The sequence below is a fragment of the Chiloscyllium plagiosum genome, chromosome 40 (assembly GCF_004010195.1).
Source record: "Chiloscyllium plagiosum isolate BGI_BamShark_2017 chromosome 40, ASM401019v2, whole genome shotgun sequence".
Lineage (NCBI taxonomy): Eukaryota > Metazoa > Chordata > Chondrichthyes > Orectolobiformes > Hemiscylliidae > Chiloscyllium > Chiloscyllium plagiosum.
In genome coordinates this window covers 1,171,213-1,198,307 of record NC_057749.1, presented here as the reverse complement: position 1 = coordinate 1,198,307, position 27,095 = coordinate 1,171,213, and the positions used below count along the sequence as shown (strand labels likewise).

The following is a 27,095-nucleotide window of genomic DNA, read 5'->3' as shown; positions in this document are numbered from 1 at the left end:
CTGAACACTATGGGCAATTTAACATGGCCAATTCACCTAACTTGGACATCTTTGGATTGTGGAAGGAAACCGGAGCAGACACAGAGAGAATGTGCAAACTCCTAAGTCCCTGGTGCTGTGAGGCTAATTACTGAGCCACCATGTTGCCCTACATTTAACGAAGCTGCCTCTACTGCTTCCTTGGGCAGAGAATTCCATAGATTCCCTACTCTCTGGGAAAAGCAGTTCCTCCTCATCTCTGTCCTAAATCTACTCCCTCTATTCTTGAGGCCATGTCCCCAAGTTCTCGTCTCACCCACCAGGAGAAACCACTTGCCTGCCTCTATCTTATCTTTCTCTTTCATAATTTTATATGTTACCATAAGATTCCCTCTCATTCTTCTAAATTCCAGCAAGTACACTCCCAGGCAGCTCAATCTCTCCTCACGGGGAGTCCCCTCATCTTCAGAATCAACCTAGTGAACCTCCTCTGCACCGCCTCCAAAGCCAGGATATCCTTCCTCAAGTAAGGAGACCAGAACTGTGCACAATACTCAGGTGCAGCCTCACCAACACCTTACACACTTGCAGCAGAACCTCCCTGCTCTTAAATTCAAACCCTGTAGCAATGAAAGCCAATATTCCGTTTGCCTTCCTGATTACTGTTGTACCTCCGAATCAACTTCTGGCGATTCATGTACAAGTACTTCTAAGTCCCTCTACACAACAGCATGCTGCAATCTTTTACTATTTAAATGATATTCAGACCTACTACTTTTACTTCCAAAGTGGATAACCTCATATCTACCAACATTGTATTCCATCTGCCAGACTTTTGGCCACTCACTTAACCTATGTAAATCTCTCTGCAGACTTTCCACTTAGGCCTAACCTGCTTAACATTTCCTCAGAAGACAATCTTCATCCCAGTAATCAGCTTTCTCAAAACTGCCTCCAATACCAGTAAATAAGATCAGTTCTGTACATTGTGTACTGTGCACTATGTACTCTACACCAAATGTGGTTTCACCAATGTGGTATAAAGCTGGAACAAGATTTCCTTCTTTTCTTCTCCATCTCTCTTGTAATAAAGGCCACTGTTATATTTGCATTCCCAATTACTAGCTGTCTCTGTACACTGACGTTTTGTGATTTTTTGAGATCCCTCTGTACTCCAGAATTCTGCAATCATTCTCCATTGAAATAATAGTCTATTAAAGTCATTGAACTCGGTTGCTTCTGTGGAGAAACTAAACTGATTACCATAGACACAGATGACCTACAATGTTCAAAAGACTGCAGTATCATTATCTACTGTGCACCAGATTTACAACCCACTATTGGCCTCTTGAAGTTTGCACACAAGCGACTTATCCAGTCCTTGAATGTTGCCAGAACAAAACTGATATCAACCCTGACCTGGTCAGTTAATATTCCACCTCCAATATTCCAGAGTCTCTCCTTCAATGCATATGTTGAGCATTTTGCATACCCTGGAAGCCAACTCTCTCAAAAGGTCAACAAGAGGATCCAAAAGTGAATCAGTTATGTCAGCTCAGTTTTCTACAAACTGCAGCAGTGATTTTTTGACAAGAAAGGTAAACTAGATTAACCGACTGACTACACGTCAGTTGGCATTGTCCCATAAGACCATCTAAAACTGTTGTGGAGAATTGTGTACATTCTCAGACTCAGACCTTAGTTTATAAGCCTTGCTCTACTCATCTTCCTGACCCCTGGCCCTCACTCAAGCCCCATTCCGATCCTTGACCCTCATCCTGATGTTTGCCCAACCCCAAACCTGCACCTTTATCCTCACCACAACCGGCATTCCACCATTCAGCGTGCCCATTGACTTTTGTCCTGAACTTTGGCATTCATCATAATGACCCTGATCCCCAACAAACCTCACAGTAATTACATCTAACCTCACACTGATGCTTCCTTTGCTTGACATTCGCAAATTGTCCCCTTGGACTGTGTCCTCAGGTCCAAGGGGACGTTGTGGAACCTAACCCAGCAAAACCTGCTGCAACCATTTCCATCTTTGACCCGTTTGTGTGAGGCTGTTTCACATTTTTATTCACACACGTATTGGTGAAAATATTGGAAATCCTGAACAGGAGGAAGGTATAATCATTTCTAACTTTATTGGAGCAAACAACCAGAAAATTAAATAAGTGTCTTAAAATCATAATAATTTAAAAATAAGAAAAGTTATTGAGCGATGCAATTGTAAAGGGGGTCTGGGCCCTACTGCCAATAATCCAATAATGCAATTTTTAAAAAGTAGAAAACATACAAAAAATACGTCATCAGAAAACTACAGAGTCTCAGGCTTATTTCAATGTCATCTCTTCTCCTGTTTAAAGTTACTGAACTGTACATAGGTTCTGTTTTAAGGGCATTCCATGCTAGTGTTGTCAAGGTTTGTGGGGGTTTTGTCAGTAGAACATGTTGCTCATGTTGGACACCTCATCACCCTGCTAAACATGTGAGGATGGATTTCAAGAATGGACCAGGAGTTGAAATAGTTAAATTATGAGGACAGGTTGCACTGACTAGATTTGGGATTCCTTGAGTATGGACGATTAAAGGGTGATCCGATTGGAGGTGTTTTAGGTGATTAAAAGATCTGACAGGGTTGACAGCTAGATGGTGGGAGTTCCTAGAATGAAAGGAACATGACTTTAAAATCAGGTCACTCAGGGCAATGTTAAGAAACACCTGTTCATACAAAGGGGAGTGGAAACCAGGAAATGTGTCTCCCCTAAAATGTTGATGAGGCCAAAGGTGGACAGAGGGGTGGTATGGGGAGCGGGAAGGCTGAGTGGAGATTTCAAAATTGAGACCACCCACTTTTTTTGGCAAGCTTAAGATTATCGAAGCATCGTGAGTAAATGGAGTTAAGATAGAGATCTGCTATGATTTAACTGAGTGATGGGACAGAGCCAAGGGGCTGAATGGCCTCCTCTTTTGCTATTGTTCTCCTAGTGAAATACAAGGATTCTGAATCAATTTGCTCCTCCCAGCCGCCATTTATCCCATTGCCAAGTGAAATGTCAGTGTTGTCATTCTACACCATCACAAGGTCAGCAATGTAGTGGGAGCATCCTTAGCTTGGAATGCCCTACCAAGTCACACACTGTCTAGAATTGGACATAATACATTGAGCACCATCAGGACAGCAGCAGCAATACAAGGACTGCAGCATTCCAATAAGTAGAGTCCCACTAGTGTCTTCTGTCAGAACAATGACGAACAATAAATGCAATATCCCAAAAGTAAATAGGTATTTGCTGCAGTGAAACCAATCCTTCACAACATCTGGAGCTGTGTAACTGGAAGCCTGCAGCTGAGCAATGCTGCCACTGAGCTACTCCTCAACAGCTTCCATCCCTCATGGGGTTAAACCAAGAATTCACTCATAAAACACTGACTGCATCAGTTAGAAAATGCAAAGATAGATATGGAAATCAAAAATAAAGTCAAAAAGATTAGCAGTGAATATAATCTTTAGCAAAATCATTCTTCCTGTTTCTCATGTGGATAAACTGATCAGTCAGCCAACCAGCAAGGTTTCATGAGCTGATATTGAAAGATGAAGTTCTGCTACAAAAGGTCACAGTCTCATAAAATGGAATCGAATGCAGTGAGCTCTCACTGATTTTCCAATCTCCACAATGTCATTGTAAAGGAGCACAAAGTAAATGTCACCCAATGGGGTGCACTAACCCCCGGGTCATTCCCACTGACTGAACTCACTCCCGGGGTCACTCCCACTGACTGAACTCACTCCCGGGGTCACTCCCACTGGGTGAACCCACTCCCGGGGTCATTCCCACTGGGTGAACCCACTCCCGGGGTCATTCCCACTGACTGAACTCACTCCCAGGGTCACTCCCACTGGGTGAACCCACTCCCGGGGTCATTCCCACTGGGTGAACCCACTCCCGGGGTCATTCCCACTGGGTGAACCCACTCCTGGGGTCATTCCCATTGGGTGAACCCACTTCCCGGGTCACTCCCACTGGGTGAACCCACTCCCCAAGTCACTCCCACTGGGTGAACCCACTTCCGGGGTCATTCCCACCGGGTGAACCCACATCCCGGGTCACTCCCACTGGGTGAACCCACTCCCCAAGTCACTCCCAGGGTCATTCCCACTGGGTGAGCCCAGTCCCAGGGTCACTCCTGGTTGGTATTCTCACAAACATCCACAGAAACCTTTACATTGCAAGTAATGAAGAATCATCAAAGATCAGAGAAAAATAGAAAGAGACTTAACAGAAATCATTCTAAAACAACTGGCAGAGATTTGACATACACTGAGTTGAGAGATAATGTATTGACAAATGGCAAGATAACAGCTAGCGAGTTTGAAATTTGTTTTCCACTTGTCCATTTGAAGTCAGTTGGAGAGATATCAATTCTGTCACATAATTATAGTATCTCACAAAATCAAAATTGACTCACTTCCATGACTTAAATATTAACAAACACATTATGAACTTAATTCACAGGAGTTATATTATCAGAAGCAGGGATGAACATTAATCAGTCGCATATAGTGAAGTTAATGACAGCTTATTGTGAAATATATCTATGAAGATACGAAACATTAGCGCCGAGTGTCGCTTCTGCGAAAGAATATACCAAGAGCTAGGGTGAGTGTCTTTCTTGAAATGCAGCAAATTGTTGGGCCCATTTTCACCATAGTGTTGTATGTTAAAAGGTGGGATCCTGAGAATTAAAACAATGAAGCACAAAGAGTTCTGAGCACCACTTTCACCAGATGAGGACCAACTTTTTCATTTGTATTTCCAATCGGAGAACCATTTCTTACGAACCTCCTCCTGGGGAAAACAAAAGCAGGAAGTTTGGGTTAAACTATTTAGTGTAAAGATTCAAAAATCACATTTATATAGCAGCTGTAAAATCTGAAGAACACTCTTTCCCTTCAGAGGGGGTTAGGAAGGAGGAAATGAGTCTCCAGAAATAGTGGACAGGAACTAAAGATGAAGTGGCAAACAGCTGCATCAAAATGGCTTCAAAATTCAGAGAAAACAGGGGGTTACTGAAGAGGGTTAGGGAGGGAGTTCAGTGAGACTGACCAAGGGAGCTGTTGTAAGGATGCACTGAGGGGAAGATGGCATAGAAGTGAGGGTGGGGGGGAGGTGGTGGTGTTGGGGGAAACCTAATGTTGGAAGAAGTTAGAGAACAGATGAGTAAGGCCATGAGGGGAATATTTTGGGCATAGATACCCAGCATTTCTCAGTCTATGTGGTAGGTGGGTATAATCCCCAGGTTGTTACAGGCTCATCAATTGATCCCATCTGCCCAAAACCTATGAACCATGCCAGGACACTCGTTACAATCCACTGGCAGTTTCTCAGCATTTTATGATGCAAACTTCTCCAGCATCCAATCATTGAGAAGCAGCAAAACACACCATTTGGGGAAGCTTGGTCCTGACTGATTGAGGTGAACAACTCATGGCATCGGATTCGTCCTCCATACCTGATGGCACCAGGGTTTAAAGGCTTGTGTTTGGTACAGTTAGTTTCTCCAGTGCCCCCGCCCACTTTAACACCCAGGATTACTATGGCCAATACACTTGGTGAGAATGGTAAGTTTAATGCAGTGTAGCCCTGCTTTGTTCCAGCATCCAAGTGCCCCTCTGCATTATGGGAGTTACTCACTCCTTTTTCCCATTAAACTCAGAACAAGCATTAGTTTCTAGGAGTGGCCTGCTGGTTGGTCCAGTTCACAGCTGGTCTCAGAGGATGGCATTTGAGGATTATTACAACACTGATCACATTTACAACAAATAAACTCTCCATGAGTCTTACAAATGTACACATGCAAGCTTACATTCTAATAGGAAGCAGTGGTTAGCACTGCTGCCTCGCAGCGCCAGAGACCCGGGTTCAATTCCCGCCTCAGGCGACTGACTGTGTGGAGTTTGCACATTCTCCCCGTGTCTGCGTGGGTTTCCTCCGGGTGCTCCGGTTTCCTCCCACAGTCCAAAGATGTGCAGGTCAGGTGAATTGGCCATGTTAAATTGTCCGTAGTGTTAGGTAAGGGGTAAATGTAGGGGTATGGGTGGGTTGCGCTTCGGCGGGTCGGTGTGGACTTGTTGGGCCGAAGGGCCTGTTTCCACACTGTAAAGTAATCTAATCTAATCAAAGCTCAGCTCTAATATCCAGCTAGGAGCATTGTCTCACTGTGAGAAGATGGATATTATTCTGTTGCGATGGTTCAAATATACAGAAGCTCATTTTTACAGAACTGAATTGGAGTGTAGTTTCATAGAAATGTGGGTTTAAAATAGCTGATGGTGGCCCAGATCATGAGATATCCCTTCTTGATGTTTACACAGGAATGTATTTACAGAACAGGAGGAGGTCATTTATCCCATTATGGCTCTGTCAGCCAACACACCCTAATTCTTGCCCTAAAGTGACCTAATCCCAGTTTCCAATTCTCTCAGTTAAAGCATTTCCAGTGTGTACCCAATTGTTTTTAAATGTGATGAGGGTTTCTGCCTCAGCCAACGTTGCAGAGCAGTGAGATCGAGACCAGTTCGCCCCACCATTTCCCACCCCCCTGGGTGAATAAAAATTAGCTCCAACTCCCCTCTAATCTTTTATATTAAATATTTCCCCTTTATCAACCTCCCTACTGAGGGGATTGGGTTATTTTCCTCCACTGTATCTGGGAGTCTCACAATCTTATACACCAATTGAATCTCCTCTGTTCCAAAGAAAACAGCCCATCCGGCCTTTGCGCACCATCAAATATCACCATTGTACTTGAAATGGATAGGGTGTGATCTGAGGAAGTGAATAGCCATTGGATAAGGGGCTTTGCGGGGTCAAAAACCGTGCTCAACGTCATGGCAAATATTAATTCAGGAATGAGTCAGCTCTGGTTGGGAATGGGGTTTGGTAAATACAGAACATAAAATAGATATGAATCACAGGCTTTATACTTCTGCCAGGTGAGCGTAAAAGAATGAAATTGCTGCTGTATACAAAACATTTCTTTCACTGTAGCAACCACAAGGGATTAGTTCTCCAGTATAAACACAACAGGATTGGGCACGGCAAGATTGAGAGTGTGCAGATAGTGTGACCATTCATCCTCACCCAGCAATCTGTTCAAGGATCTTCAGTGTGTGTGCAATGAGAGAGAACCACATTAAAAGGGGTTCAAGAAGTCATTCAGTTGGAACTATTTCACTAAGGTTTATAGAATCATACATTAAAGAGGAGGCCCTTCAGTCCATTGAGTCTCATCAGGGACCCGGGTTCGATTCCAGCCTCGGGCGACTGTGTGGAGTTTACATACTCTCCCTGTGTCTGCGTGAGCTTCCTCCGGGTGCTGTGGTTTCCTCCCACAATCCAAAGATTGGTCAGTTGAATTGGACAAGCTAAATTGCCCATAGTGTTCAGGGATGTAGGTTAGGTGCATTAGTCAGCAGCTTAAAAATGTGTTACTGGAAAAGCGCAGCAGGTCAGGCAGCATCAAAGGAGCAGGAGAATCGACGTTTCGGGCATAAGCCCTTCTTCAGGAATTCCTGAAGAAGGGCTTATGCCCGAAACGTCGATAAAAGATTCCTGAAGGGCTTATGCCTGAAACGTCAATTCTCTGTTCCTTTGATGCTGCCTGACCTGCTGGGCTTTTCCAGAAACACATTTTTAAGCTCTGATCTCCAGCATCTACAGTCCTCACTTTCTCCTTGCATAGTCAGGAGTAAATGTAGAGAAATAGGGTAGGGGAATGGGTCTGGGTCGGTTACTCTTTGGAGGGTCAGTGTGGATTTGTTGGACCAAAGGGCCTGTTTCCACACTGTAGAGATTCTATGTTTCTAAAATACTTACACTAGTGCCACTTTCCTGCTTGATTACATGGACAAGCCAGCCTCAGTTTCTTGCTGAACATTCCCAGCAGGCACATTTAGATGCAAGGCTGTACGAGGATGTAAGATGACACAATACAAATCACAACTTTCTTGAACTGTATTGTCTTGAAGCACCACTCTACACTGGGAGAGCACAGCCACTAAATTTACTTACAATGTAAGTTGAGTTTAATCTTAATTATTTTTACTTTATTCATGGGACAAAATGTTGATCGTAGTTTAATTTCATAATTAGCCTAAGGAGCTGGGAAATAAAAGTTCTATTTTTTAAATGAGAATTTCTTAAAGCATTATAAATAACCTCCCTATATAAGTGACAACAGAAATTAGTAGGTTTTTTTGTGTAGTAAGTTTTAAGACCTAATAGATAGAGGAAGGGGAGGGCAGCTCCTCCAACCCCACACGTGTACATCCTGTTCCATGTAGGAAGTCCAGGACATTCCTATTCATTAGCTGAAGTAGTTTGAGCCCTGGGTTTCAAAACTTAGTAGCAACTCATGGAATTATCGAGGGAAGGCTCCCCTGATGTCAAAGTGAATCTTGGTTATTTGTACATTCCCTACATTTAGATGGAACCACTACTCCCTCTTGTCCCCATACTTCCACTTTGCCACTGGAATTGTATGAGCGGAAAAGGCATGGATGAAGGGTTAGGAATAACCTTTACCTTCTCTGCAGTCACTGGCTTTGCTTGGCCTCGTTTGGAGAATTCCTCGGGAATTTGTTCATACGTGTTCTCTGGACAACTTGTGGAGTTTTTCTTGCCCAGGGTATCGTCATAAGGTTGATCTTTTGCCTGAGAGTGCTCAGCCGAATGACAGACAGGCCAAATGTTTGCCAGGGGCTTCTGACTCGCTTTGAGTTTCTGTGGAGATCGAGTGGGGGATGCAGATTTCAATCTCTGATTCAAATTGGGCGACAGTCGAGGAGGAGTCAATGGTGGAGTGGTCAAACTCATTTGCTTGGCATTGGAGGCCTGGCTTGAGTGTTCAGTTGGTGCAGCGATGGTGGCATAACTATTGCCACTCGCAGCAGGAATCGCTCCAATTTTCCATTGCTTCATGTCCACCTCAGCATACACCACATCTGTTGATGGATTCAAGTCTGGTGGCTCAAATGCTTCATTATATATTGGCTGTGGCTCTATAGCCAGGGAATATACAACACTGCTCAGCTGTGACTGTTTTTCTGAAGATTGCGACTTGCGGATATCCAATCCCAGACTGTAGAGTGGATTTGCCAAGCTTTCCTTGCTTGTCCACTTGTTGCTCAATACCGGGGGTACCTGCTGCTCCTTATATTTCAGTTTATTAACTCGCCCGTATGTCGCTCCATCCTGTCTGTCCTGCTCAAAGACCACGCTTGCCCTGAGTGGTAGAGGTGGGGCTGGGTCAGAGTCCTTGAACACAAATTAACATTTTAGTCACGTCAATAGGAAATAATTTTTTAAGAACATTGGACATTTCTGAATACAGACTATAATACCTACACAGATCCTACAGAAACTTTCACCAACTTGACATGTCCCAAATCACAGAAGGCATAATGTAGGAAAGTCAACAACCAACTTACACCTGGCAAGTTCTCACAATGGCCTATAGTGATAATAAGAATGCCAATTGAAGGATTAATTTTGATCAAGGCATCGATGATGTCTCTAGTTGCTCTGGGAACATCAGTCAAGGTCCTAAGCACAAATCCCTGAAATGGGACTTAGAAGTAACAAGCCACTGACCTGAGATCAGGATTTGAGCTCAGGATCCAAGCTGGTGCTCCCGGTGCAGTCCTGAGGGAGTGCTGCACTGCCGATGCAGCTGGCTTTTGGCTGAGATACTAAACTGAGTCCCCTTTCTGCACTCTCAGGTAATGTGTTGATCTTCAGTGCAGACAGAGAGCTGCAGATAGGAGTCTGTCTGTCAATGTCTTTGTTGCTAGGTCGCATTTAGAAATCTGACTACATGTGAACATAATCACATTAAACTGGCTGAGAAAGTTCCCCGGACAGTTGCTAAAAGACAGCAATCTTTCGACAGCAGAGCTTGGTGAAAACAGGAAATAAAATCAGTAATCTACATCAGTCGACCATAAATGTCTTGAGTTGTAAGATGTTGCTGGATGTACTTAGCCAGCCTCATGACAGCAAAATTGCAGGGAATGCTAGGACAGGCCCAAGTGGATCAACAGGGTCCCTGAAACATTTGAACAGACTCAAGTAATAAGCAGAGACTGGTCCATTGAGCTTCACCAGGTGAATGGCTGCAGCTGAACCACTCGACACTTCCTACACACCTCATGCACCATCCCCACACGCCTTGCAGCCTAATCCCCCGATCCCTTTGGTGTGTCTCTCCAGGAGGAGGTCCTTGCCATTGCTTCATATCTTCCCCTGGTGGTGCAGGTAAAGACTGCTTTGGCAGTGCCAATGTGGCAGGGAACTATAGTTGTAAAGCTGTCTTTGACCACTCAGCAGCAGCATACAATCAGGTGCTGTATCTGGTCGGAAACAAATCTCTTTACCTCGGCTATTCAGAATGGTGAGAGTGGACGTATTTGAAGCTGAGCCTTCCAGTTTGTAACTCTGCCATGTCTTCATTTTCCCAGAAAATCCCACTCCCTGACTCACTCCTGTATTCACTGAGCCACACTGGCTCCCAATCAATCAGTTCTTATCGTTTTTAGTCCTTTTCTGGCCTCACCCTCCCTGCCTCTGTGATTTTCTCCAGGCCCACAGGCTAGCACCATGATCTTCGTTCTTCTCTCATGCGCCCCCAGTTTGAACTGTTCCACCATTACCAACTATACCTTCAGCTGCCTGCCTCCAAAACTTTTGTGGGAATTCCCTCCCTTAACCCCTCCACATCACCTCTTTGCTCCTTTATGAATGTACAAACTGTGAGCAGGAGTAGGCTATTCTGCCCTGCTCTGTCCTTAACTAACCCTTCACCAACCCCTTGTTTAATAAGTATTTATCTACTTCTGCTATAAAAATATTCAGACTCTGCTTCCAACATCTTTTGAGGAAGAGAGTTCCAAAGACTCACGACCCTTGAGAGAAAAAAAAACACCTCCTCTGTTTTATACGGATGACCCCTGATTTTCAACAACAACCCCTAATTCTAGATTCTCCTGTAAGAGAAAATATCCTCTCCACATTCACCGAGTCAAGACCACTCAGCATTGTGCACTTTCCATCAGGTTGCCTCTTACTCTTCTAAACACCATGGATATAAGCCTAACATGTCCAACCTTTCCCCTAAGGCAACCCACGTATTATCTAGTAAACCTTCCCTATAACATATCTTGATATATCTTGATTAATTTCACTTAAACAAAACTTCCTGAGATGTTTTGCAATATTAAGGATGTTACATAAATGAAAGTTGTTGTTGTGGTGGCTGTACAACTCACCTCACTGTTGGAGGACATGCTCTCTAGAGATGAAGTCAGCCTCCTAGTGTTGAGGATCCTGTTGGCCTTTGGAGGGACAGCTGGGGGTCTCTGTGACCCCTCCTCAGATTGGGAGTGGTTGGGAAAAAGGGGCTGTCTGGATACTGGTTCCCCCTCTGTCTCCTCGAAGCTGGACTTGGTGGGTGAATAGACCTGGTCGTACAGATTGCTCCTGTCATCCTGTAACCCAAAATGAGGTGTGTTAATTTGAGCTTATATGACAGGTACAGGCCATTGGGCCCAAATGCTGTGTGCTTATATTTCCACTTTTCACAAATGTCCTCCCATCTGAACAACATATCCGTCATTTTCTTTCTTCTTCACATTTATCCAGTTTCCCATTTAGATTAGATTAGATGATTAGATGACTTACAGTGTGGAAACAGGCCCTTTGGCCCAACAAGTCCACTCCGACCCGCCGAAGCGCAACCCACCCATTCCCCTACATTTACCCCTTTTACCTAACACTACGGGTAATTTAGCTTGGCCAATTCACCTGACCTGCACATCTTTGGACTGTGGGAGGAAACCGGAGCACCCGGAGGAAACCCACGCAGACACGGGGAGAATGTGCAAACTCCACACAGTCAGTCACCTGAGGCGGGAATTGAACCCGGGTCTCTGGCGCTGTGAGGCAGCAGTGCTAACCACTGTGCCACCGTGCCGCCCATTTACATTCAACTCAATTACTGTTCATATCAGCAAGTCCTACAATCAAACCATTCTCAACAAACAAAGTTCCTGCCAAAGATATATATATTCAATCCAGAAGACAGAGAGAGGGAGTGCCTCAAGATGGCTGCTTTCCCTTCTGCCCTCCCTCTCTGTCACCTGGAACCAGCTACCCGCCGCATTGAGGTCCAGCTCCTGGACCTCCAGCTTTGACAGCCCACCCAACATTATAAACTAATTGGCTAAGCCAATTCACTGACCACTCATTGGCCAATTCTGGGAAAAATCACTGCCAATGAAGTGACTGTTCCCTTCTTGGCCCAGTGCTGTGCTCCTGATTTGATCTTGGTGTTAGGATCCCAATGGAAAGGTCTAAATCTGGCCTCAAATTTGTACAGTCGACCAATTAAAAAGAAGGTCCCAGTAATTTTATGAAATTACATTTTGATGCTCTGGCTAGCTTCTGGTACAAATGGCAAAATGTTGAAAAAGCTGCCATGTTGTATGAATCATTTGGCCACTAATTTCTCATTGCAGTGTCTGGACTGAACCCTGATGTGTGCGGAGCACAGGTAAAAGGAACAGGCATTGAACGATTATCACTAATATCCTTTAGGGAAGGAAACTGCCATACTTACCGGGTCTGGCCTACAAGTGACCCACAGCAATGTGGTTGATTCTTACCTACCCTCTGGTCAATAAATGCAGACCTGGCCAGTGACACCCTCATCCCATAAATGAATTAAGAAAACAAATCAATGACTCTGCTTCTACCACATTTTCAGAGAGAATTCTCTCTCCAACTCTCCAAGAGAAAAAAAAATCCAGCTCAACTCTGTTTTAAATGAGTGACCCCTTATCTTCAAACAGTATCACCTACTTCTGGATTCTTCCAGAAAAGGAAACATCCTCTCCACATCCACTCCATCAAGACCTGTATGATGCTCTTACTCTACTGAACTCGAGTGGATACAAGCCCAGGCTGTTCAGCTGCTCCTCATAAGATAACCCCTCATTCCAAGTATTCAGTCTAGTAAAACATTTCTGAACTGTTTCCAATGCATTCCTCCCTTAAAAAAGGAGACATACCATACACAGTACTTCAAATGTTGCTTCACCAATACCATTTATAACTGAAGCCAATCCACCCTCCCACACAATAAAACATAACTCTCTACTAGCTTTCCTCATTGCTTGTTGTATGTGCATACTAATCTTCTGTGAGGCATATACTAGGGCACCCAGATCTCTCTGCATCCCACCAGTTAGGTAGTGCACATCTGCTCTGTCCTACCTGCTGAAATGGACAATTTCACAATTTCCCACTTTATACTCCATTATGCTCAAAGTTTTGACAATCGCATGGAGCACAGGGAAAGACTAAAAGACTAAAAATACTTTTTGAAAATGACCCTCTATGTGCTATTGCCCTGCCACTTCCTCAAGTCATTGACAGCTCACACTAACAGTGTTCAAGTTGTGCTGCTGACTTTCAGGAGGTCTTGCTTGTAGTGGGATTTAACCAACAGGATCTGTAATGTGAGGCTGAGACCCACCTGCCTGGATCAAGGTTTGATGATCAGCTTCTATCAATTGAGTAGACATTGAGTAAGATCACCCTCTTCTTGATCCATAGCGTGGCCATGATATCCCGTGAGTCTGACACATTAGAAATACTCACACTTCTGAAAACCGGAATTTCTAGATGAACAGCCTGTATCATTAGGGATGTGACTGTCTGGGTACATATGTAAGGCCATGTAGTACCTAATTATATTGGAAATTTAAAATAGTCTGGCATCCTCTGTGGTGGCCACCCTGTTCCTCAAATAAAGAGCAAATTCTCCAGGGCCCTTGATCCACTTTGCACCTCGGATTGCTCTCAAATCTTCGCATCTGTCAATGCAGATAAGATAAGCCTTTCAATATGAATTTGTAAGGGATAAATGAGAGACCCTCAGAAAGCAGTTCAAAAAGGAAGAAGGAGGCCACGTGGTGTATCTGCAAAGTGACAGTTGCTTACCTGACTGCAGGACTGAGTGAGGACCTCTCCAAAGGGCTGGATAACTTCCGTTGTGTAGTAGTTGATCAGGGCCGCGAGACTCCTGTGACTGTGAGTGCTACCATCGATCATGTACCTGCCATTCTTCAGTTGCTGAATTACAAAGTGTCGACAACGATCATTGCCCCTGGAGATAAACCAATCAGAAGGTTAGATCCATAGATTCTATTCATACCAGCAAATACCCACAGCCTGTGCTAAAAAAAACAAATTGCAATCATTCATCCTGCAGCAACAGTTTCTGACAAACACAGCTCTAGTCATGTCACAACCATAAACAGAAATTACTGGAAAAAGTTAGCGGGTCTGTCAGCAGCTGTGGAGAGAAATCAGAGTTAAAGTTTCGGGTCCAGTGGCCCTTCTTCAGAACTCGGGGACACAGATTTGTGTCTGGGGGGAGGAGTTCTAACACTGGAACTGAAACATTAACTCTGATTTCTCTCCACAGATGCTGATAGACCTGCTGCGTTTTCCCAACAATTTATGTTGTTGTTTCTGATTACCAGCATCTGCAGTTCTTTTGGTCTTTTGTTTGAGTAATGTCACTGGGCTAATCATCGAGAGGTTATACACTGGAGACATGGACTCAATAAACAGAAAAGCAGCTGGGGCATTTGCAATAATTTCATAAACTTTAACCTTCAGTAATAGTGTCCATGATCATTGCTAAACACCCATCTGGTTCACATTAGGGAAGCCATACCCAGCCATATACATGACTCCAGGTCCACAGCAATGTAGCAACTCTTAATGGCACACTGCAATGGCAAGTTGTGGCACTCAGAGTAAGGGGAAAGGAAGGATGAGCAACAAATTCTCTCTATCATCATCACAGCACTGCTTGTGGGATCCTGCTGTGATGAAGTTGGCTGCTGCTTCTCATATTACAGCAGTCACTACACTTCAAATACTTTCTGTTGGGACAGCCTAAGGTTATGGAAGGCGCTACATAAATGCAGACAATTTCTTCTGAACCAGATAGAAACCACTGATGGTTATGCCTTCATAGGTCTGAGAAAAAAAGCCATTCAATATGTAACCCTGATTCCAGTTTAATCTGTTCCGTCATTAAATGTGACAATACTTACTTGTAAGACAGTATGTAGCCAAATGCTCGGTCGCTCAGGCGGATGAGGAAGTGGCCAATATTTCGATCTTTCAGTACACTCTCAGCTTCTCTGTTGACACACACATACACACAGAGTTATTGATTAGGACAGAGAGAACTAGGCCCCAGTCAGACTTGTATCGTTAGCTGTGGCTGCAGTGTTACACAAAGCACGAACACCTCCCCCATACCCTCAGCCCCACCTCAACCACTGTGCTCTATTATATGGGAAAGCTGAGGGAAGACAGTGCAAGACAGACACTGATAAGGCAGAGGGGACTGCACCCAGTGCAGATCCAAGCCTCTGATATTAAAATCATTTATCTGCCCTCCACTTTACGGAGGCCCTGTACTGGAAACAAGGCCTGTTGGGATGGCAGGGGAGAAACAACAATTCTGGGGACACAGCCTGGGTGGGGAAGGGACACGGGGGGAGGGAGAGGACCACAGCCGGGGGTGTAGGGCCACAGTCTGGGGGGTGCTGGTGAGGGGAGGGGATCCGGCCTGTTAGGGCTAGACACAGACTGGGGAGTACATGACCTGGGAACCCCTGCTGCTGTGAAATTATTTGTTGAATAATTCGTATCAAATATCTCTAAGCTGGCAGAGACAAAAACACAGTTGTGTTGCTAATGCGCAGACAATCTCAGATCCCAAAAAGTAGAAATGGGGTTATCACCCTTTTGGAACATCAGTGTAATCAAAATATTACAGTCCCTGGAACTTCAGTGCAACTGATGGACTACAATCCCTGAAGTAACTTGGTAAATTACCGTCCCTGGGATAACAATGTAATCATAGCATTACAACCCTTGGGCTGACAGTGTAATTGATGGATTGCAATTCCAGTTTAAGGAAGCAATTAGCAACTTGTAACAATAATGGAGCTATGGTGAAAACCAGAGGTTGTAAGATTTCACAAATTTGGTTCAGCTTTGCCTCTCCTTGTGCACTGTCTACTGTGTGACTAACTCAGCCCATACAACTTACTTCCTTGTCACGAAACCATGGAACCATTCAGGTAATCTGCCATTCTGCAGGATCAGAGCAGCCTGGGTCTCTGTGAACCACTGGAGGGCCATTTCCTTTAGCATTCCTGCCGTCAAGACATCGGAGCCAGCCTGTGATTTTTGGGAGCAACTCATTAACCTCTGAGACTCTCCCATCTTCTCAAAGCAGTGACCCTGTAAAAAGTATCACACTGTTGTCAAACAGCTGAACAGAAGCGAGACTTTTATGTTATCAAGATATATTTGCATGTCTTGCCTTTGTCGTGTATAAAGCATCACTATATTTGCAAAATCCCATTCGACTTTCAAATCATTCCTCTGCGTGTGGCACTTATTTGGACTTGTGCCCATCTACACACTCTTTGGAACCTTTGTTAATCTCAGTTCTGTTCAGCAACACAAATAGGCATCAGAAAGTTATCAAACAAATAGGATGGGCTTAAAACTTCTGTGAATTTCTGGATAGAATCCTAACTAACATTTGCAAAAAAACACTGACATATAAAGCACCACAAAACCCTCTGTGCAGCAGCCTGCAACTATACAGGAGATAGGAAACAGAACTGGAAATGTCAGAGATGCTCCAGTTTTTCGATGGAGGCAGAGAACAGGAAGGTTGGGGGTAGGTGGGTTGGTAGTTTAGGGTGAAGGTAGATGCATTGAAAGATCTAAGGGCAGTAGGAATCAATACTGCAAGGCAAAGCCATATACTTTTAAAAGTAAATCACACATTAAAGCCTTCTCCATGGGAACTAGGGATAGGCAATAAATGCTGGTCCAGCCAGCGACACCAACCATCCTGTGAGCGAATGCAAGGAGAATCTCAAATCCGATTACACTCGACCCACTGTGCCTGGAAGCTCAGGTCATTGGCGTGAGGACACCAGTGGAGGAGGTGGTTGTGGTGACTGTGGATTCTTTACTGTTGGAGTCTCTCAGCAGTTGGCCATGGGCTAAGCGATCTCTGAGGCTGTCTCCATTCTCTGCAGAGTCTGCAAACAAATCTGCAGAAGGATCCTCCATAGAGGTACTCTCACTCTGTAACTGCAAAGGATTCTGTTGTCCCTTCTGTAGTGATTATAAGGTCAGCCAGGTGGATTTCATAACATATGAGTTCCCTGACTGGGCTTGCTAACTTGATCTAATCGGGGAGCTGACAGATGAAAACAGGAGTGTCAGAGGTTCTGTTCACTCAGAGGAAACCGGACCACTGTTACATACTATGTACGTGTAAATAAAGGTTGACTTGGTTGTGGTATACGAGTTATTTCACCAGGCTGAAGTCTTCCTATTGGGCCTCCATCTTTGACAGCCTATCAACTATCTTTTACTGATGGACCCCTTCCCTCTGATCACTGGTTCTGGGAAAATCTCTGCTGAGTGACTGTTCCCAACATCATCCTGAGAATCACCGAACAAAATCTAAAATCATCCCCCGCAATTTTTAATTTTCCTGAAAGCACTTTCCCGAAAGGAATTAAACCCACTATCTTCAGGCACTTTCACATTGTTTTTAGAATCTATTTACTGTTGAAAGTATGAAGGTAAATGCTGACACATCATTCACTTGTGTCACAATACCTCCCTCTCTCTCTCTCTCTCTGCTGCATGGTGTCTAATCAATACAGAAACCACATTGATCTGGAACACTCTAGTCACAAGCAACCCATTCAAATGCCAATGATGTTGAGCTATTTCTTCATCAGCAGAAACATATTTTTGCAATTGAGGTTTTGCAGTGAGTTATTGACCTTAAGGTACAGTTCATTTGTTGAACTGTACCTTAAACAGGAGCTGTGCCATTTCAGGACAACATTACAATGAACAAAGGCAGCTGCTGTACACCAATTGACACTTGTATGGAGAGCGACGCATGGAGCAGTTCTATCTAGACGATTTTTCAATCTAATTCAGGGACTGCACAAACTGGTTGCTGCCAGGATCAGTCTATTTTACCCTCTGTGCAGAGCGTAAGGCAGCTGCAGTGTTGGACAGGGCTCAAGGTCCAATGACCTGGATCCCAGACCCTGCTGGGGTAGGCAGGGACAGGGGTCACTGCTGAGGCCCTGCTCTCAGTCCCTGAACCTGGCTACCTTTCATTTCCTCACTCCTGAACTTTAGCTACTCGATATTGGAGGGGAAGCGACAGGGAAGAGAGAAGCCACATTTCCACAAGCCCAGACCACGTGGAATCCAAACTGATTGACTGCTAACCCTGACCCACATCCACACCCCAGTCTTCCTGAAGATGGAGCAGGCTCACATGCTTGACACAGTGAACAAAACTTTGATTTAGTTTGCTGAATTTCCTTGAATTATCTCAAATTGACAACTTATTGTTTCTTGTTGCCTTGAAGAAGGGGACATGTTAGCCCCTCAATAACAACTGTCACCCCAGTTGGCATTGTAAAAGAGTTGGGAGGGCTAGTTACCATGGCGCTTGTGTAGGCCAAAGCCTGTGGAATTCACTTCTGCTGTTACAGTAAGGGAGCCCTGTCACTGGTTTGGGGGTGGCGGATAAATTTTTTATCTCATCTCATCAGGTTGGCTTGGCAAATTTTGAGATGGGAGGGATCTGTGTTATTTGGAATGGTCATATGGGAGGAATTTCAGTTAGCTTTTCCAGAGATAAACAAACACAGGAAAGTGATCCTGTATTGCAGATATTTGAACAATTGGCTGGATGTCCCATGACTCCACCCCTCCCCCATCCCATGGATCAATGGCCCAGCTGTTACAGAAGAGGAGCTCACAGTCCATGAGGGGTCCTCTGCTAGTTACTGTACTCCATGCAAATTTTTCACAAGTCACAAAGGGGGGAGTACAATTCTGCAAACATATGCAAATACACAAAAACAAGTTGGAAATATGTACATGCTGTTGGTGACTTTCCGTTTGTGAAAGCAACAATTATTCAAATGATCAGTGATCAGGAGAAGAAGTCATTTGAACAGGAGACAAGGTTTTTTCTGTATGCAACAGATTTAAATATTACCAAAAAATCCAATAACTCTTGTTAATCCTGCCCTCCCCTTGTGCCCCAGCATGTGAGAGCCAACACACTGTGACTCAGTTCAGTTAAACACCCTTTAGTTAAAATGGTGGTTACACTGCCCAGACAGTGTCTGAGGAAAGTCATAGTAATTCTGCCAAGTTCTTTCTCAGTGAGGGGAGATCAGGAAACATCTTTTCACCCAAAGGGCAGTTGGGATCTGAACTCACAGCCTAAAAGTCTGATTGGGATAAGAGGGTGTGAGGACAGGTGAGGGATAGAAACCCTCAGCAGTTTTACAAAATGTTTGGGTGTCTTTGTGAAGAACTGTCATCTGCATTTTCAATTTCACACAAATTAAAAGACAGCATTATTTATGCTCACTGCTCAAAACATCATGAAAGCTCCACTCTGATACACAGTCGGTGACACTCTTGAAATAACAACAATCCTTCTGACTCTCCAACAGTGCAGCATTCTTTTGATACTAACCCTTCGACAATGCAGCACTCTTTCAGAGGTACTGACCAACTGCAGGAGGTTGGATTAGTATGGTTATTTCTTCACTGGCCAACACAGAAATAATGGGCTGAATAGCCTCCTTTTGTGTCTTACATTTTGCGTGATTCCCATCATAACATTTTTGGTTTCCCGCAAATTAAAAGATTGCACTATTTATCCTCACTGCTTGAAACATTGCAAAGGCTCCACTTCAATACACAGTCAAGATACCTCGTTAGTGGCACTCTTGAAATATGACCCTCCAACAGTACTGATCCTTCGACAATGCAGCACTCCCCCAGTATTGACCCTCTGACAGTGCAGTGCTCCCTCAGTACTGACCCTCCGACATTGCAGCACTCCCTCAGTACTGACCCTCCGACAGTGCGGTGCTCCCTCAGTACTGACCCTCTGACAGTGCAGTGCTCCCTCAGTACTGACCCTCTGACAATGCAGTGCTCCCTCAATACTGACCCTCCGACAGTGCAGTGCTCCCTCAGTACTGACTGTCTGACAGCGCATTGCTGCCTCAGTATTGATCCACTCACAATGTGGCACTTGCTCACTACTGACTCTCTGACAGTGCACAATACACTACCAAAGGTGCTCCTTGAGAGATGAACCGTCAAACTGAGGCTTTATCTACCTTCTTGTGTAGGTGTAAAATATCACAAGACACTATTTGGAAGATGAGCTGGGGAGATATCTGGTGAGATGCTCAACATTTTACCATTAACTGATGTGACTGAAACAAAGTTTGTGGGAACTTGCTGTACATAGTTAGCTGACCCATTTCAAAATACAACAACACGCCACATCTCAGTAATGATCCTCAAAAGTGCTTCATTGGCTGTAAAACATTTTAGAAAGTTTTAAAATAGTGACAGGTGCTATATAAATGTGGGTTCCTTCCAACTTACCTCTTCGTCCAGCGTTGAGCTAAAAATATATGAATTCAGGGTGTTTTCAGGCTGTGTTTCAGCTGAAACATTAGTTAAATAGTTCTGACCACTTCTCTGCAAAACAGTTACCTGATCAAATGTGGACAAGGGCAAATGAGTGACGACTCAAGCAGGAAGTGTCACTGGGTCATGTGACAGAAATGGGAAAGGGCTGATGAGAAAAGAGATGAAGATTTGTAAAAGATATAAAGGGAAAACTGAGGTGGGGTGTCATTATGAAATTAGACCCATTTAGACTTATGTAAGGAAACACTTTCATCATACAAAAAATATCTGGAATTCTCTGCCCCTCAAAAAAACCTTCCGTGCAGCTCAGGACGGTAGAAGTGCAAATTGCAAAGCTGAGGCTGACAGATTTTCATTTGCGAAATATGTTCAGGGATTTGAGGGGCAAATCTGGGTAGATACAGATCAGAATTCATCCAACGTAGGAGGCAGAACAAACTCAAAGAGTTGAAACAGCCTACTCCTATTACCATGCGTTTAGACTGTGGATGGAAAATTGCAAACCAAAACAGAGTTACTGAGATAGCTGGAGCTATAGAATTGCTAGGTTAAATATCTATTTGTGACCTTTGCTGCTGCTTTTTTTACATCAGCCTGTGAGTTAAATTAGCTACACATCATCCTGAATACTTGACTAGTCAATGGCTCACCCACAGCAGGGGCTAAAGATAGTCAAGGATGAAAACAGAAGGGAAGGTGAGGGTTACATTAAGTCCAAAAAGAATGGTCAGATTCACAGCTGGTGAAGATTCCAGTGCGCACTCAAGAGTCGCTGAAGGTGACAAAATCCAACTTTTTGAAATGAGCTGACGTCCAGTGACAGTCATGGGACCCATAGAGAATATGTGAAAGAGATTGCTCGGAATTACACAGTGAATTTACAGCACACAGTTGGCAAGGAATTCCTGCACCTTTCGAAGAAGGGATTAATATTGTGAAGCATCTTAGGAATTTGTAGAAAATGGAATAACTGTAAATAATGGGTTTCTCTGGTTAAGAACTGGTACAGGCATCATGGGTTGAATGTCCTTCTGCTTTATTACTGATAATAAATACTAATTTCACCCGGAAGGTTAAGCAATTGTAAAATTTTGAAATCTAGACTGTCTTTCTTTGAGCACAAAACCTTAAACTTATCGACAGAACAGTGCGAGACAAGATATACTGACCTTTAACTGTGGAAACTTGAGATAAGGCCAGATCCCTTTTGATTTGGAGAAGTTATGAGTCCTTTTCTCCTGAGCCACCGAGAGTTGAGGTTGCATGAAGCTCAGAGGTGAAGACTGGAATAAAGGTCGGCTGTACCACACATTGTCTGAGGTGGAAAAAGTGTACCCATGAGTTCACCAGCACTGGATCTACTCAGCCATGACTGTACAGAAGATACTGTTATCAGTCACTTTCTATAATCTTTGCTTGCTGACGCATAGCTTAATCTTCTCTCTAACCCCACAGCTAGAAAAGATTCCATCTCTGATTCTATTCTGACAAAATGTTTGATCAGTTTGACTTTTTTCTCTCTCTGTTAAGTTATTCCTCATTAACACCAATTAAAGCATTTATTTCTCACAAATTCTTCAAAGTCACTGTCAGACTGTGGATAGAGCTGGCAGAACAGCACATCACTAACTCCCCAACAGACTCAGGCAAATCTGCCCAGTATATCCCAGCACCCTTTGAATGTTCTAATTTGCTCGACTCCAAGAAAATAATTTCCCTCTATTGAATTGTTAAACCATCTTAAACCCCGTGATCTGATCAGCTTTTATGCTTGACAGGATAGAGACCTTATCCGTGTAGCTCTTCCTCATAATTTAACTCTCCCAGCCCCCATGTAGATATTTTCCTGAACCTGTTCAGCTCCCTGTGTATACTGGGTTAATGGTGATGTACATTCCAAGGCTTCCTGAGTTGGTTTTATATATTTGGAGTTCGATTTCTTGTCCTGTCCATCTGTGGGGCACCTTTCCTATCCATGTTGATGGGCAAACTCAAAATCTAACATGAAAGTTATTCCTCATAATGAACCGTGTAAATTCTTTAACCTGAGGAAAGGCTGAGACACTTGGGTCTGTTCTCATTGGAAAGAAGAAGGCTAAGAGGGGATTTGATAGAGACATACAAGATGATCAGAGGATTAGATAGGGTAGACAGTGAAAGACGTTTTCCTAGGATGATGTCGTCAGCTTGGACATAACTACAAATTGAGGGATGATAAATTTAAGACAGATGTCAGAGAGTGGTAAGGGCGTGGAATGCCCTGCCTGCCAATGTAGTTAACTCAGCCACATTAGGGAGATTTAAACAATCCTGGATAAGCACATGGATGATGATGGGATAGCGTAGATTAGTTCACAGGTCAGCGCAACATTGAGGGCTGAAGGGCCTGTTCTGCGCTGTATTGTTCTATGTTCTATTCAATGCAGAAAAGCAGGCTCCTTGTAATATCAGGGTGTTAATACTGTGGCTGGGGGTTGGGCAGTGGTATGTGAGGACAGTCATCTGCTCCCTCAGGAACTGCTTCATTGAACCATCTGAAGTTTTAACCAGTATGTCCAGAGGCTCCCCTAGATTTATAATTAACACCTTTGGGATTGTGCTGCCCTCTTCTGAGAGAAAAGAATTATAACCCCAGTGTAAATGTCAATTCTCAACCTACAAACTCCAGCAGGAAAACATGATAGAAAGGGTATAGAAAATATTTACAACAATGGTCCAAGGGATAAGGATTGGAGACATTGGGACCATTTCCTTGGATAAGATTATATTGAGGTGTTCAAAATCAAGAAGATTTCGGACAGAGTAGAAAGAGAGAAAATGTTGCCATTGGTGTAATCAAGAATGAGAGAGCATGGGTTTAAGGTAATTGGCAAAAGAAGCGGTGGTTTCATCAATAAACATTTTTCATACAGCAAGTGGTTGAGATCTGAAATACACTGTCTAAGAGTGTGGGGAGGCAGGTTCAATTGCGACATTCAAATTGGGAATTGGATTATTATCTGAGTAGGAGAAAGGGATATGTACAAAAGTCATTGGACTCACATAAAGAGATTGTGGAGAGCTGACACAGACAAGGCAGACTGAATGGCCTCCTTCTGTGCTGTAACTTTTCGGTGATTTGAAACAGAAAGAGGCCATTCAACCCTCAACCTTCAGCTTGTATGATTGATCTGGACATCAACACCACTTCTCCCTCTGTATTCCAATCCCTTAAAGCCCACTCCACTCACCAAACAACCGTAAGCATTCAAAGTTTGTGAGAAGATTTGTAAGACAGGAAGACAGTTAACGATCCGCATCCATGAACACCAAGTAGCCACAAAACGACACGACCAACTATCCTTAGTAGCCACACACGCAGATGACAAGCAACATGAGTTCGACTGGGACAACACTACTATTATAGGACAAGCCAAACAGAGAACAGCCAGGGAATTCCTAGAGGCATGGCACTGATCCACAGATTCAATCAATAAGCACATCGACCTGGACCCAATATACCGACCACTGCAACGGACAGCTGGAACTGACAACTGGGAGCAGCAGAGACAAACCACTATAAATGCCGGAGGAAACATCACAGAAGCGCTTCACAGGAGGCTCCCAAGCACTGCAGGAGACCTAGACAGGGGACGAAACGTCTGCAACACAAATTCCCAGCTCGTCGAACAGAACCACAACAACTGTAAGTCCACCGGGACTGCAAGGTCCAATTGTTCCTTAGGACCTGTCAAGGATTCCATAGCTGTAACCCAACCAGATACCAGGATCCCAAACTCAATACATTTTGAAATGGAGAGTAGGCAACTTTCCAATGAGAGTATATTCTAAGACATCTTCAAACTTTACAAGTTCTTTCTAGACCCTTCTTCAAACTGAAGGGCAATTCACCATCCAGCCAGCCACTCAATGGCACAGGGGAGGCGAGGATCAAGGAGTCAGAGAGTAAATTGCATTGAAATAATTAGGATTTCTCCAACAGAAGAAAATAAACTATAGAGAAACATATTCAAAAAAACTACATGAGGGCTTGTCATACTGGATTCAGGGATGATGTCTCCCTCTGCCTGGAGTGGGAAAGTTCACTGTTTCAGAGTACGCAGTTGGCTATTTTGAATTGAAACGAGATAAATATCTTCACTCAGGAGGTGATGAATATGTGGAATCCTCTCCCACAGAATACTGTGGAAGCCAAGTCACTGAATACACTTAAGTAAGAAATGGATTTCTTGAGGCTAAAATGTTAAGAGTTTGGGGAGAGAGAGGGAGTATGGTGGTAAGGTAGAAGATCAGCCATGATCATGTTAAATAGTGGAGGGGTCTTGATGGGCTGAATGGCCTACTCCTATTGCCTATGCTTTCTTTTTAAGTTTCTATGTCCCAATCTGATTCTGAAATCTAATCTTGCATGCTGTGTGAATCTAAGCATCTGCAAGAGAGGCGTTTAGCCACTGCTGCTCCAAACAGGTTCTGCAGCCATTGTAGAGAAAGCTGTCTCGATGAATGCCTTCCTGTTGCCCTAGTTTTTTTGCCCATTACAATGAGTGAGTGAGGAGCCACGTTAAGATTCAGGAGCTTTTCACTTCAGCAGTGAGAATCTATTTTTATCATTTCATATCTGAGGCTAAGAGACTTGCAGTTACACATGCCTGACTCCCCAAAGCCTGTCCAATATCTACAAGGCACAAGTCAGGAATGTGTTGGAATACTGCCCATTTGTCTGAATGGGGCAGTTTCAACAACACTCGAGAAGCTTGACACCATCCAGGACAAAGCAGCCACTTGATTGGCATCATATTCCCAAACATCCATTTCCTCCACCACTGACCCTCAATAGCAGCAGTATGTACTACCAGATGCACCACAGAAATTCAACCAAGACTCCTTAGACAGCATCTTCAAAACCCACAACCACTCCCATCTAGAAGGGCAAGGACAGCAGATACATAGGAACACCACCACCTACAAGTTCTCGTCTAAGCCACTCACCATCCTGACTTCCATTCCCTCGGTATCACTGGGTCAAAATCTCAGAACCCTCCCTAAAGCCATTGTGAGTACGTAGCACATGGACTGCAGCAGCTCAAGACAGCTCAGCACCATCTTCTCAAGGGCAACTAGGGACAGGCAATAAATGTCTAGACCAGCCAGTGATGCCCACATAATATACATGAATTAAAATATCAAATGAAGGAAGGAGGCCATTCAGCCAACGGTTTCTGTGCTATCTCTCCTCACTCTTTCCTCAGATCTCAGCATCATTTCTCTTTTACATATTTATCCAATTTCCCGTTGACAGAAATGACGCAATCTGTTTTCACCACCCTGTCAGACAACTCACTGCATGAAAAAACAATTTCTGTCTCACATATCTCGATTAATCTCATTGGGTATTTCCTATCAAATTACTCTATGAAAAATAAGAAATCCAAAATGTACGTTCACTTTGTCAAAGAAATATGTAACCACTGTTCTGAAAGCTTGCAAGAATACAGCGGAAAGGTAAGGAGCAGCACTAGATAAAATTGTTGAACCTACCTTGACTGGCCCAGTATTGCACTAATTTGCAGTTGCCTTTCATTGATGCTGAAATATATAACTGTACAAACTCCCAATGCGGGTGTGGAGGAGCGACTGAGGCTCAAGAGGTTTGATGGCATGTTTTATGTGACATCTGTCGTCAACAGTAGTTGTTTCCATTTACAGGGAAAACAGCAACAGCCTCATGTTACCCCAGGTTACTACCCACACTAGCGATCATTCTAACTGATAACAACAGACAGCTGGGAGGAAAGAAGGGCTTTCTCCAGCTTGTAGTTTCCTGCCGCAGGGTGGAAACAGCAAGGTAACCGACACACACTGCCTAGCTAGCGACAGTGTTATGATGTAAAATGCAGCGAACACTGGAAATCTGAAATGAAAAGAGAAAGTGCTGGAAATCCTTGCTTGATCTTCTAATTAATGTCGCAGGGTAGTTGTGACAAAGTATTATCAACCTGAAATGTTACCAGTTTCCCTTTCCACAGATGTGAGTTGGCCAGATGCTTCAATACATTGAAACATGTAAAATTACAGCACAGAAACTGGCCATTCGGCCCAAATGGTTTATCTTGACCCATCTCTAATTGCCCCTTGGAAGGTGGTGGGGAGCTGCCTTCTTGAACCAATGGCTGCATTCCAATTGGTGTAGTTGAACCCACAATGCCATTAAGGGAGGGAGTTTAAAGACTTTGAAAAGGCATAGACTACTTTCTGTCAAGGGGTCCTCTTGGGATTTTTTTTGAGGGTCACTTCTTGATTTTCAGGGGGTATGTTTTCATTTTCATTAATTCCTTTATTTGGTGATGCCATCAGCAAGTTGACAATGTGCTCAAGTGAACACATGGTATACTTGGACTCACAGAGAGACAGATTTATTAATATCTGAAT

At 43.8% G+C, this 27,095-nt stretch overlaps 1 protein-coding gene across 1 annotated transcript; it reads right to left on the bottom strand.

Annotated features, from left to right (window-relative positions):
* Positions 1–2,111: 2,111 nt before the first annotated feature.
* LOC122542644 (SH2 domain-containing protein 7-like) lies at positions 2,112–26,434 on the bottom strand. Its single transcript, XM_043680640.1, has 8 exons — positions 26,205–26,434; positions 21,836–21,981; positions 16,186–16,379; positions 15,176–15,265; positions 14,049–14,214; positions 11,315–11,533; positions 8,574–9,305; positions 2,112–4,835 (listed from the first exon to the last, which is right to left on the bottom strand). Exons 1-8 carry the CDS (start codon positions 26,245–26,247, stop codon positions 4,791–4,793), a joined length of 1,635 nt encoding a protein of 544 aa, XP_043536575.1. The 5' UTR covers positions 26,248–26,434; the 3' UTR covers positions 2,112–4,790.
* Between the last annotated feature and the right edge of the window lie 661 nt (positions 26,435–27,095).